We start from the raw sequence: 14,189 nt of genomic DNA on the forward strand, positions 1-14,189 counted from the left end.
TAAATAGCTACACAGTATTTAGAGTGATTCAAACAACATTGTGTAATCCATTGCAGATTATGGGACACGAAAATTAAAAACGAATACAGTATTTAACGCCAAATCATTATTTTTTCGCTACAAAAATTCTCAAATATATCAAAAAATCTTTGTTTTAATCGATTTATGAATACATGCATTTTATGGATGATAAACGCAATATATTTGAGCCCAACCTTGCAACATCAAATAAACCAGCTACATGCAAGCAGATCATAATCGAGAATGATTCTGTCCCAACCAGTACGGCTACGTCCACGATCACCACTAGACAAAATAGGCTAATGTTGAGAATGGGATATTGCTCTTTTTCAATCCAGAACTCAAGATCAGTTGAAAACTTTATTGGGCGAGATTCATTTAAGGGCACAATTACATCCAAAATGATAGGTGAAATATGGTATAGTATTACTATACTCAATCCTGGATAAAAAAATGCTGTAAAACATTTTATATATAAGCTGAAATCATATCGAAATTACACGGTTGTTAAAACTTTTCTTACTCGCAAAAAGTATTACGAGTCGTTTTCCATAAAATGCGTAAATCTGCATAATTCGAAGTACTTCAACGTTATTCGTCTCCCAGTCAAGTCTGATTTGATTTATTTGTGCCTTTACCTGCATGTTACAATAATATTTATAAGAATTCGTAAACGTAAATTCAATCTCTATATGTGACTTACGTAGTTGATCTCGTACCAGGTGACGTGATATTTTGTAAGCGCGGCTATTGCCATTGCTGTAATTGATATATCCCTAAGTTGCCGAAATAAGTCTTTTTCTACACCGAAGATAGCTACAAGCTAAAAAAGATATTAGAATTTGTTGAGTATTGGTAGAAAAATGTTAAGACATTCAGAAAACTTTCATAAATATTTTAAATAGTACGTAAATTAATCTTGATATCCTATACCTGAGAAATTACAGATGCCCAAGTAATGAGGCTGATGATGCCATTATGCAAGAGTCGAAATTTCTTGTTGCAGTATGGCCAAAGTCCAACAGACCACAGAAAGACGGTACTCCACTTGTAGTAACTATTTATTTCTTCCATCTCGTGTAGCAGCTCAAAAACTACTGACCTCGCAGTTACCTAGCCACCCTCCATTTCACCTCACCCTTTGCAAATGTTACCTCTTCGAAAGATTTTTAAGCGAAATATGAGAAAAATTCTTTCGATGCAACACAGTGATTGACAGGTTTCGCGACTGTGGAATTACTTATTCATATGAAGATAGGGTGCGTGGTAACTGTAGCGTGGTGGTATAATAGTGTCATTATGAAAATGATAGGGTAACTAAAGAAGTAAGAGAAGAAAATTTGTTGAGCCAAGTTAAATTTTTATATTGTAATGCAATACGAACTTACGAGGGAGGATACTGTTCGATTTTTCTCAGTCGGTGTACATCCTCCGAAGACAGAACTTTTATTCAGACGCAGACAAATGTTGTGAAATGTTAGGATGACCGGTAAAGATGATGTAAGTGCACGAATTTATATTATGTTACAATTATACTACCAATGGTTAATATAGCGAGGTTCAGTTATACGAAATTGCAGCGAAGTGGAATAGCAGCTGACTTGGTTAATAAACGTAATGGCGTACCGCAAATTAAAGCAACAGTAGGTTAATGTCAGTGTTCTGAGTAAGTTGGACTATTAATCGTTTCTTACAGATTTTTGTTTTGTTAAGTAATCAGAAGATTTACTGCAAAGATAGTAGAACAGTAAAGTAGGATACCGATGCCTTTAAAAGCTGAAAACTAAGGATTCAATATAGAATATTGTTTTTCGAGGCTGTTATATGTATTAAGCATACCACTGCAAAGCCTTCGACCGACGGAACATAGACACTTAGGATATTGAACGTAAAACCTCTGTTACTGTTCAATATGATCAGCTGCAATAATTTCTGCGTTCGTATAGACGTTTCATACCAGTTGGTATTATAGCTGTAATTATAGACAACGATACATTGAAACAACCAGTATGATTTGAAAGCTGTCAGTTGAATGAAATTCTTTTTAACAGTACAGTAACATGTTAAGTCGGATCTCAAGACGGACGATTAAACAGTCTGCCATTCTAACATGGCGTAATAAAGGATGACATGACCTCTTGAACATTGCAAATAAATAGCATGCCTTAAACGAGTACAACAACAGTGTCAACAATGAAAATAGAATATTCGATAATAGTGGTAAAGATCAATGAAAAAAAATTTGTAGAACTATAAAGAAATTGTAATTTTACAAATATTTACTTGGTTTCAAACTTTGTAGATGCATGTCACGTTAGTTGAAATTCCGTAGAAGATGTGTACCATATTTCTGAAAAGTGTAATACCAATTCCTCTGTCGACATTACGTATTTTTACTAATATAAACAGAAAGCCGTTCATAATAAACATATGAGTAAATGGCAATCGACACATTAAAAACTAGATAAAATGATTTTGTACAAATAACATTTGAATACATTTACGTTGTTATAGAGATATTTTCAGCTGAACCGATCATGTTTCCAGCTGCAAAATTCATCCAAAACATGTATCCCAATGAAGAATTGATTAGAAACACAGACAAGATTGTCTCTTTACAATCTGCTGGTTGAAACACCGTTTGATACAGCTTTAACAAACAGAATATTTTCTAAATTCTTATTCGGGATTTTTTTGAGAAAAAAAGTTATATCCATGCCAACTGATATAAAGTGATACAATGTGAATTACTCACGCAAAAAAAAATGACAGCTTAAGGCAATCACACTAAAGATAATGGTGGGAACGTACGATATATTGCAGTGGTTGTTTAAATCACGTACAAATCTTCAAAAATATACTTAATCAGTTAAGTAAAATATTACGATGAATACGAAAAATGCGTATTTTTGGCCAGAAGTCAGCGAGGCGTTTTCCTACGCCTTATGCATAATCACTCTTTAGACTGATACAATTTTACATTGATTGCAGCCACAATTTATTAATGCAATTCATAATTAATTTTTTATTTGTGTATATAATAAGACTATCTCATGTAGTTAGTACCAAATCATAAAATACATATGCGGAAAAAATATACTAAAATTATTGCATAAATACATAATGACAACTAACAATTTTTTTTCAAATACATATATTTTACATTCCAGAAGTGGAATGTAGATAGTAATTCGCTCGAACACAATAAACGTAACTAAAATAAGAGAAAGGATGCAAAATTAATTTGCTAGCCGAAAAGCTGATAAATATTCATTGTTTAAATGTTAAATTTTAAGCAATATTTCAGCAATTGCTTGTACTATGATTTTTCTGTATAATGTTTTTCATAGAAACAAATGCAACTATGTCAAGGAAGACCACTTTTTGCAAAAATGTGAATGCAAAAAGAAGGCGGAAAACCCTGGTTTAAAAGTTAAGATTATCGTGGGGCGAAATCGGTTAGTACATATGTATAAAGAAAATACTTGCTGAAGTGCCATTCGATGTATTGTAGTACCGGTAATTGTGTAATCGATAGTTTCATTACTTCTGCAATTTCGCGGAAGATATGATACGGATGATTCTGCAAGAACGGCATTCTCGAAGAAAAGACTAAGAATGATAGATTAAAGCCTTGTCAGAAAAGCGGAATAGATGGTACAGAATAACGAGAATGTAAGATTAATTTATTTAAGCATACAGAGTCCGAAGCAGGACAATCCAGCTGACTCATTTTATTAGTTGCATGAGGATATGTTCAAAAAACATTAACGCTTACGAGAATGAGTAAATAAAAAAAAATGTACATGATAAGGAAACAAACTGTAGATTATTCGCATCTTACTGATTTTCATTTTGTCATACAAGTAGAGTCACTGTAATGACAACAACACAGTAAAGCAGGATATTGCTGCTTTTAAAACCTGAAAAATAAGGATTGAATAGAGAATATCATTTTTAGTAGATGATAGTACTGACATACCACTGCGAAATTTGCGATTGACGGACTAATGACGGAGAAAAAGCTGAATGCGACGCTTTTGTTGCTTTTCAGTATAATAATTTGCAATAATTTTTGCGTTACTACAGACGTTTCGTACCAGTTGGTACTGTACCTGTAAATAAAGAGGACAACGCATTTCTATGCTGAATGAAATCTGGTACGACTAGAAAGGTCTTAATTAAAAAAATGCACTTCAATGGCTCATTAATATTTTCAGTTACATATCAAGATACGGGTTTATAGAAAAGTATGAACAATTTATTTTGCACTGTTTGACAGAAATATCTGCACATCTTTGAAATAAATATGTCTGCAATTCTTACTAGTTATTAGTGGCACAGAGGGATTTTGGTAAAATAAGTGTCGCATTTAAGTGTAAAGGCGTGTATTACTATTTTATGACTACTTAGCAATCAACACGTTAAAAGTCAGCAAAAAAAGGTTGATACACATAATATTCCAAGACATTTACGTCGTCATAGAGATGCTGCTGGCGCTATCAATTATGTATTCGACTGCAAGGTTTAACCAAAACATGTATCCAAGTATAGCAATCAATAACGCGGCAGAAAATAAAGTCTCCCTGATATCTGATAATTGAAGCACCGTCACATAAAGCTTGAACACACAAAACAAAAAATTCTATTGCGCTTGTTTTTAGGGAAGAGAATAATGTTTATGTCAATAAATTACTCACGCAAAACAAACTAACGCTCACAACAATCATTCCCAGCATGGTGAGGATACTGTATTCCACTTTGGCCTTTTCGCTTTCCTTATGTAATCTCCTTGAAGGATAAACATGAAATGGTGTATACCTTAAAAGTGCAGTAGGCCAACCCATTAGTAAGTACTTACTGAAGTGCCCTTCCATGAACCAATATACCAATAGCTAGGCAACTGACAGTTTCGTTTTTTGTACAACTTCGCAGATGATATGATGCTACGGATTCCGCAAGAACAGCTTTTTCGAAATAATAACTGAAAATAACAGTGAATAGCATTATACAAGTGTGGTTTAGATAGTACAAGATAATGAGAATGTAAGATTACTTGCCATAATCATACAGATTCTTATTTTCAAAGCTCATATCATTCGGATAAATCTAACATTAAACAGTCTTGAAAATGTGCTGTTCCTTCTAAAGTTTTGAACGGTATGTTTTATTTCACGGTTTTAAAAATTGTATATTAATCGTTGGAAACTGCCGCAATTATGTACTTTATGTTGTAAAACTGTTTATCCTGTTCATGTTTGCAGTTCGTAAGTGGATATTCGCACTTTGCCAATTAAACGTGATAGCGAAACTATTTTTGCAACGATCCGAACAACGTAATATAATTTATTGAAGTTTATGAAATTTGAATATTAAAAATGAATAGAGTATTCAATACTAAATCATTTACTTCACGGTACAAACATTCATCTGTACTTGAACAGATCCTTGTTTCGATCGAGTTAGAAATACATCGATATAGAAATATATTTAATGCCTAATAAGTACGATATAATTCGAACGCAGTCTAACCTTGCAATACGAAATAAACCAGCGACATGCAAGCTCTTCATGATCATATATGATTCTGTTCCAACTAATATGGTTATGTTCACGATCAGTGATACATACTGCAGAACAGCGTTGAAAATAGGATGTTGCTCTTCGTTAATCAGGAATGCGTTATCAAATGGAAACTTTTTTAGACGAGACACATTTAAGGGCACGATGTCGTCCAAAATAATGGGCGAAATATGGTATAATATCATTATAAATAATAGTGGGTAAAAGAGAGCTGAAATATGTTCTATATGTAAGCTGAAACAGTATCGAAATAAAAAATTTTTTAATATTTATCTTACTGGTAAAAAGCATATTGATGCGTTTTCCGTGAAATGCGTAGATTTGCATAATTCGAAGTACCTCAATGTTATTCGTCTCCCAGTCAAGTCTGATTTGATCTAGATATGCCTTCATCTACAGTTCACAATGATATTTATTGCATAGTTTCGTAAACATGAACTCAATCTGTATACATGACTTACATCGTTGATGCGATACCAGGTTGCGTGGTACTTTGTAAACGCCGCTACTGATATTGCTGCAATTGATATATTTCTAAGTTGCCGAAACAGATTGGTGTCATAAAAGATAGCTACAAACTAAGAAAAATGTTTGGATTGTCAAGCGTTGGGCGAAAAATGTAAAGACATTCAGAAAACATTCAGGAACGTATCAAATAGTATGTAAATCAAATTTGATAACCCACCACCTGGGATATTACACATATCCATGTAAGGATACTGATGATGCCATTATGCAAAAGTCGAAATTTCTTGGTGCTGTACGGCCAAAGACCTAACACCGACAAAAAGAGCTTACACCACTTGTAATAGCTGTTCATTTCTGCCATTTCGTTCAAGGGCTCAAACTCTACTGATGTCGGAGTCACATGTCTACCTTCTACTTCACCTCTCCCTTCGCAAATATTATCGCTTCGAAAGATTTTCAAGTGAAATATAACAAAAATTCTTTCTGTGCAACATAGTGATTGACAGGTTGCACGTGTGTGGAATTACTTATTCATACAAAGCTGTGTGCGAGTAACACGGTCGGCAGCTGCAGTGTAATATTATAGTAGCGTCATTAAGAAAATGATGGGGTAAAAGAAAAGACGAGAGAAGAAAATTTTCTGAGCAAAGTTAGATATTTATATTTTTATACAATACGAAGTTTCGAGGGAGGATACTGTTCGGGTTGCGCTCAGTCGATATAGATCCGCCGAATAATAACAGTCTTTTATATTTCTACGAAATGTGAGTACACAGGGGAAGATGTTCATCAATATACCGCAATAGATCTGCTTTCTTGGAAGAGTGAGCGCGTATTCAGAAGCAGTAAAACTCCAGTAGTAGTGCATTAGTCTTCATACAAGGGACATCATTAAGGTGTCACGTACGGATTTTAATGAAATTTACATATTTGACAGTTTTTCGAATATTATTTGACACGAATTTTTTAAATCTGCGGACATTCATGTTGACGAGGTGAAAGTAGCCTTCAAAGGCGGAGGTTGAAAATACATTTTCTTAAATATCTCGGAAACGTAGAAGGTGTAGGAGGGTGTCTTTTTCTTTACATTGTACATATTTCAGTGAGGAATTTCATCCATTACGAAAATTGCAGGGGAATTATTTGTCCAAATAACATTTTAAAAAATTGGACTCTTTATTTAATTGTTTATTTTATATGCAGTTCGAATTTTATGCAAATTTGTATTCGTAAATGATGGATCAAAATGGGGGTACGCGTTTTCTTTTATGGTGGGCTTCATCCGTGAAATATCTCACTTTAAGTTTCTTTTTTACCCTTCCTATGTTGACAATCTTCTTTAGCACTCATTTTCGAGGAATAATATACATTTTTACTGGTAACACAAAAATACAGGTCGTTCACACAGTAACACTGACATGTCTGATTCTGTAGGGAATCCCCTCAGTACTCGGGATAAAATTTTTACACTCATGGACAGAATACTCTATTAAATTAATTAAACATGTCTGTCAAAAAATATATAAGAAAATTAATAATCACATAGTTTTCAGAATTGTTAGGAAAAGAAGGACAATTCTTATAAGGTTTGAGAAACTCATAATTACAAATGGATAGTATATGAATGCATATACTAATGTCAGTCATTTCACATTTGAAATGTAACGTTTAATATTTCCAAGATAATCGTTTCAATGAATGCAAATGAGACATGCATTTTATGTATGATTTACATGATTTATTTGAGACACGGTCTTACCTATCAACTTCGAATAATCGAATAAATGTAGCAAATAACTGCTAATAATTAGATGTTGTTTTTCGTCAATCAAGAATACCGCATCTAATGGAAGAATTACTGGGCGATTCTCATTTAATGATAAAATTTTATCGAAAATAATAGGTGATATACCATACAGTATCATCATACACACTGAAGGGTAAATAAAGCCTGAAAAACGTACTATGTATTCACTAAACCACTTTCAAAATTTCAAATTATTCAAGATTGTCCTCAGCTACAATAATTATTATTACTTGGCGTTTTCCGTGAAAAACATGTACGTGCATGATTTCAGGTATCTCTTCATTATTCGTCTACTAAACAAGCCTGATTTTATCTCGAAATCCGTTTATCTGCATTTCATAATAATATTTAGATAAATGTTCCATTTACATTAATTCAATTTTTCTCAGCAACTTACATCATTGATATGATACTAGGTTATGTGGTATGTATCTTGTAAATCCATCCATTGCTATTATTATAAACGATGTTATCCATAGCAGCCGAAACAGATTTCTCTCTACAGCGAAGAAAGCTAAAAACTAAGAATATTATTAGGGCTCTTAAACGTTACATCAGAAACTGCAAAAAATATAGTGTATATTCAAAAATTTTGGTCTGTTATATCGTAATAATTCTTATAACTACACTATATTAACAAAATGTTGTGATTGTCCTCGTACATTCGAAAATGTAAAAAGTAGGAGACCTGAGGTTCTGCTTTTCCTTATAATACTCATACCTCCGTGTCGAATGCTGATACAAGTGGCTCGCCGACAACTTGCCAATATCAGCCATCAAACGAAGAGGCCCACACATTTTGATCTATATGCTTTCGGAAATATCAAAATCAGATGTTGCAAAGTGTCAGTTTTTTGTTGATCGACGTTCGCACCTAAACGATATGCTGACACACAGCGGCGCAATCAATACGTATCAACGTACCCTGTACACTTTATTTGGAACCCAGGAGTATAAAGTAGAGCATACAAAATATTGTCTTGGCAATAATTATGTATCTCTTTTGAACGCTAGTGATCTCACAGGCAGTCTAGCAATTGTGGAACGACCGTCCCCTCCTTGTTGTTACCACATCCAAGCAGCTTGTGTTCTAAATGTTCTGGTAAAGATCACCACTCCCAAGCAGATTCTATACTCTCAATATTACGATAACGCTTTTCTTGCCGAACACTCTAGGTGTTCAATGGATAGGGTCACTGCTCTACGCGTGCACATAAATGCTTTTAGCCATGGACGATCTCATGCAATATTTGTTGAAGGCGAGGAGATTCGTGGACGAATAGTGTCGTAATTAATTATATACAAAGCACAAAAACTATTTATTTAAGAACGATACAAAATACAATCAAAATTACGTGAGAAGAAGATTAGAGAACAAAATTGAATCGAAACATGGAGACAAATGTTAATGCTAATTCGTGTATCGCTCTTATATCGCTTTTATCTCCAATAATATTGTTCTTGATCTACTTCATCCAATAATCTCTCGAATTAGCAACCGATGATCTGAACGTGTTTGATCGATATTTAATGTTCTATGACTTTGCTAAAAAACTTTATTTCTCCTCGTAATATAGTTCGTGAAACAAACTTGATAACCCACACCTGTGATATTAAGAATGCCCATGTAACGAGGCCAATGACGCTATTATGGCAGAGTCAAACTGTAGCGTGGTGGTATAATAATATCATTGTGAAAATGATAGAGTAACAGATGAAATATGAGAAGAAAGTTTTTTGAGCAAAGTTAAATTGTTATACTTTTTATGCGATACGAGCTCACGAGGGAGGATATTCAGCGATTTTTGTCAGTCGGCTTCGTTCTCCGAAAGCAGAGCACACGTTCGTGCGCAAACAAGTGGTTGGAGCGTTCGGATGACTGGTGAAGGTGATGTGAGTACATGTAATTAGATCATATTATAATTATACGAAGAACACAGAAGATAAAGAGGTTCAATTCCAAAATAAATACTAAAGACGAAGACAGTTAACATTATAACGTTAAGGTTGCAGGTAAGAAATGATTGCACACGACAAAATACAACAACAAATTGACATCATTGTTCTCACTATATTGCACTAATAATCGCTTCTGACACACTTTGCCAAACAGTTGGACAAATTTATTGCAAAGACAGCAGGACAGTAAAGTAGGATACTGATACCCTCACAAACTAAAAAATGAGGATTGTTTACATTAGTATTGATTTTTCTATAGTAATTAGTATTTATATACCATAGCGAAGCATCCGATTGACGGAGTCAAGATGGAGAAAAAGTTGAGCGAGACACTTTTGTTGCTTTTTAGTATAATCATCTGCAATAATTTTTGCGTGGCTATAGACGTTTCATACCAGTTCGTATTGTACCTATAAATATAGACAACAGTGTATTGCTATATTGAACGAAACCTGGTACGGCTCAAAAAGTGTTGGTTGAAAGAAAGGGCGCAGTAATGTTCATTATCACATTCACACCGACGTGCATTACACGCGGCTTGCGCTTGAGTCTATCGCCAGTCTTAGAACATTTTGAAAATAAATGATCAATACAATGAGATATTGAACGTGTTAATATTTTTAATCACGTATGAAGATACGAGTTGACACAAAAATGTTAGTAATTTGTCTTGCACTGTTTCACAACAATATCTACAAAATTTCGAAATATATGTGTCAACGATAGTAACTCTGTTATTAACGGATGTGAAAGATTTTGATACATTGTGCACTGCATTTAAATATAAAGACGTGTGTTACTATAATATGACTACTTAGCGATCAACACGTAGTCAGCAGGAAGAATTTGGTATACATAATATTCGAAGACATTTACGTCTTTAGAGGCATACTGTCAGCGCTGTCAATTACGTATTGGACTGCCAGACTCAACCAAAACATGTATCCAAATGTAGCAATCAATACCAAGACAAAGAATATAGTCTCCCTTATATCTGATAACTGAAGTACCATCACAGAAAGCTTGAACAAACAGAACAATTTAAAAATCCTGTTGCACTTGTTTTTTAGAAAAGAGAATTATCCGCATGTCAATTGACAAAAAAACTATGCTGTATAAATTACTCACGCAAAACAAACTGATGCTTGCAGTAATAACACCCAGTATGGTGATGAAACTGTATACCGCTTTGCACCTTTCGGCTGTGTCGTGTACATCCCTTTAAAGATAAGCGTATTAATTACGCGGAATATTGTGGTGAATATGAGAAATGCAGACCTTAAAAATGCTGCAGGCCAACACCTATTTGTAAGTACTTACTGAAGACACCTAAGATGAAAAAGTACACCAGTAGCTATATGATTGATAGATTCTTTATCCTTAATCTTTCGTGGACGATATGATGATACGGACTCTAAAAGCACAGCTTTTTCGAAATAATAACTGAAAATGAAAGATGAGAACTTTCGAAAAAATGTGGTGCAGATAGTAGAGGATAATAAGTATATAAGTTATCTAAACAACATGGTTTAATTCATTGAAGACTAAGGGACACGAATATTAAAAACGAATACGGTATTGAATGCTAAATCATTCATTTCTCGCTATAAATATTCTCATATATATAAAAAAATCATTGTTTCAATCGATTTATGAATACATGCATTTTATGGATGATAAACGCAATATATTTGAGCCCAACCTTGCAACATCAAATAAACCAGCTGTATGCAAGCAGATCATAATCGAGAATGATTCTGTCCCAACCAGTACGGCTACATCCACGATCACCACTAGACAAAATAGGCTAATGTTGAGAATGGGATATTGCTCTTCTTCAATCCAGAACTCAAGATCAGTTGAAAACTTTATTGGGCGAGATTCATTTAAGGGCACAATTACATCCAAAATGACAGGTGAAATATGGTATAGTATTACTATACTCAATCCTGGATAAAAAAATGCTGTAAAACATTTTATATATAAGCTGAAATCATATCGAAATTACACGGTTGTTAAAACTTTTCTTACTCGCAAAAAGTATTACGAGTCTTTTTCCATAAAATGCGTAAATCTGCATAATTCGAAGTACTTCAACGTCATTCGTCTCCCAGTCAAGTCTGATTTGATTTACTTGTGCCTTTACCTGCATGTTACAATAATATTTATAAGAATTCGTAAACGTAAATTCAATCTCTATATGTGACTTACGTAGTTAATTTGATACCAGGTTGCGTGATATTTTGTAAACGCGGCTATTGCCATTGCTGTAATTGGTATACCCCTAAGTTGCCGAAACAGATCTCTGTCTATAGCGAGGATAGCTGCAAGCTGAAGAAGATATTAGGATTGTTAGGTATTAGTAGAAAAATGCTAAGACATTCAGAAAGCTCTTACAAATATTTCAAATAGTACGTAAATTAATTTTGATAATCTATACCTGGCATATTACAGATGCCCAAGTAATGAGGCTGATAATACCATTATGCAAGAGTTGAAATCTTTTGTTGCAGTACGGCCAAAGTCCAATCATGGACAGAAAGATAGTACACCACTTGTAGTAACTATTTATTTCTACCATCGCGTGTAGCGGCTCAAACACTACTGATCTAGCTGTTACCTAGCTACCCTTCATTTCACCTCACCCTTTGCAAATATTACCTCTTTAAAAGATTTTCAAGCGGAATATTAGAAAAATTCTTTCTACGCAACAGAGTGATTGACAGGTTTCGCAACTGTGGAATTACTTATTCATAGAAAGGTAGGGTGCGAGTATGGAGATCTGCAGCTGCAGCGTAATGTTACAGTAGCGTTATTAAGAAAATTATGGGGTGAAAGAAACGGCGAGAGAAGAAAACTTTCTGATCAAAATTAAATTTTTATAGTCTTATGCAATACGAGGTTACGAGGGAGGATATTGTGCAGGTTGCTCTCAGTTGGTCTACGTCTACCGAGTAACATTAATCCTTCGTACTTCTACGAAGTGTGAGTCCACGAGAGCAGGTATTCATTAACCCTTTTATTACGGGTGCCGCCTATAGGCGGCGACCGCGCGACGCCTGTGTGTACGGGTGCCGACTATAGGCGGCGGCCGCGCCACGCCTGTGTGTACGGGTACCGATTATAGGCGGCGGCCGCGCGACTACCTGTGTGTACGGGTGCCGACTATAGGCGGCGGCCGCGCGACGACCTGTGTGTACGGCTGTTATATGTAAATAACTGAATATTTATACAATATACTCATTTTCATGTTTTTCCTATAATACGATGAAACAGTTGCTATGTAACGTTAGCCCGAATATCGAAGACTACTGACGAGCAAAGTGCACACTTCGCGGCGTGGTGACCCGTTCAGTGGCGTCCCTCCAGCGGAGCGAACTGCCGTAAGGAAAGGGTTAATAATCCTCAGTCGATGAAGTTGCCAATATTCACTTCGAAGAGTCGGAATTGGACATCAAAGCTAGGGATGCAGGACATATTTTGTTGGACACATTAGAATTTATTAGAGATGGAGGTATGTCATGCGTAGATAAAATTTATGTTTTAGGGTGCCGAATTTAATAGTACAAAACGATGTATAAAAACTACATGTGTTTACAAAATATGTTAAAAAGTAACACATCTTTTTACATTTTGATAAATGATAATTTATTTTCTTCGTCATTAGTAGAATATAATAAGAATTTATATTACGATAATACTAATGTTGGGTTTTTTTAAATAATATATTTTTAACTTGTAATATAATTTTAATCTTTACGGATTACAACGCACCACGCGCCACGCCACTACAGTATAAGAAAGCACAGTAGGCTCACTCTGCCCAAAAGTGGCCCAAAAGTTGTCACTCGCGCATGACCGAATCGCACAACCAGCAACATGGCGGTTGCGAATAGCTGGTAATAGCACATATACTCATTATTTTTGTCACCCACTTTTTTAAATAAATAAATAAATAAATAAATATATATATATATATATATATATATATATATTTATTATATATTTATTATATATTTATTATATATATATATATATATAAAGTGTGAAGCAAAATGGTGTTGTATAAAAGGCTATCAAAGTACAACGAGTGAAAAACGTGGAATAAAAGAAACTTTGTTTAGATTCCCGAAAGATGTAGAAAGGTTAGTTTATTATGTTACTTATCTTGTATTTATTATAGCTTTTAAGGGAGAGTGCATGAATTTATTATTTATTCATTATATTAATTAATTAATATTCATAAATATTTTTAGGTATACATCAATCAACTGAAATTAAGAAAGAAAAAGAAGAATTCAGCATCTAGATCACATTATGACTGATGGATCAAGGATGGATACACATTTGT

The 14,189-nt window shown here is 34.3% G+C and overlaps 2 protein-coding genes and 1 long non-coding RNA gene across 7 annotated transcripts in view; 1 reads left to right on the forward strand and 2 right to left on the reverse strand.

Moving 5' to 3' along the window:
• The window catches only part of LOC105662052 (uncharacterized), an 81,821-nt gene that overhangs the window by 29,123 nt on the left and 38,509 nt on the right, over positions 1-14,189 (forward strand). The gene's annotated exons all lie outside the window — the stretch shown is intronic.
• On the reverse strand, positions 710-1,248 carry LOC105662055 (uncharacterized). The gene is made up of 2 exons (XR_013038696.1): positions 955-1,248; positions 710-844 (listed from the first exon to the last, which is right to left on the reverse strand). It is a non-coding gene; the product is annotated as an uncharacterized LOC105662055 (long non-coding RNA).
• Positions 9,753-11,941, reverse strand: LOC105662054 (uncharacterized). The gene is made up of 6 exons (XM_076533379.1): positions 11,886-11,941; positions 11,541-11,825; positions 11,159-11,281; positions 10,967-11,057; positions 10,715-10,860; positions 9,753-10,248 (listed from the first exon to the last, which is right to left on the reverse strand). The coding sequence occupies exons 1-6, from the start codon at positions 11,939-11,941 to the stop codon at positions 10,101-10,103; spliced, it is 849 nt and encodes a 282-aa protein (XP_076389494.1). The 3' UTR covers positions 9,753-10,100.

Source organism: Megachile rotundata, chromosome 7 (genome assembly GCF_050947335.1).
Source record: "Megachile rotundata isolate GNS110a chromosome 7, iyMegRotu1, whole genome shotgun sequence".
In the NCBI taxonomy this organism is placed as follows: domain Eukaryota; kingdom Metazoa; phylum Arthropoda; class Insecta; order Hymenoptera; family Megachilidae; genus Megachile; species Megachile rotundata.

Coding starts and splice junctions, on each gene's coding strand:
- LOC105662054 (XM_076533379.1), bottom strand. CDS start 11,941: ATGACGTTGAAGTACTTCGAATTATGCAGATTTACGCATTTTATGGAA. Junction 11,282..11,540: donor GGTTTATTTGATGTTGCAAG/GTTGGGCTCAAA, acceptor TTTCATTTTCAG/TTATTATTTCGAAAAAGCTG. Junction 11,058..11,158: donor TTTCATCTTAGGTGTCTTCA/GTAAGTACTTAC, acceptor TTATCTTTAAAG/GGATGTACACGACACAGCCG.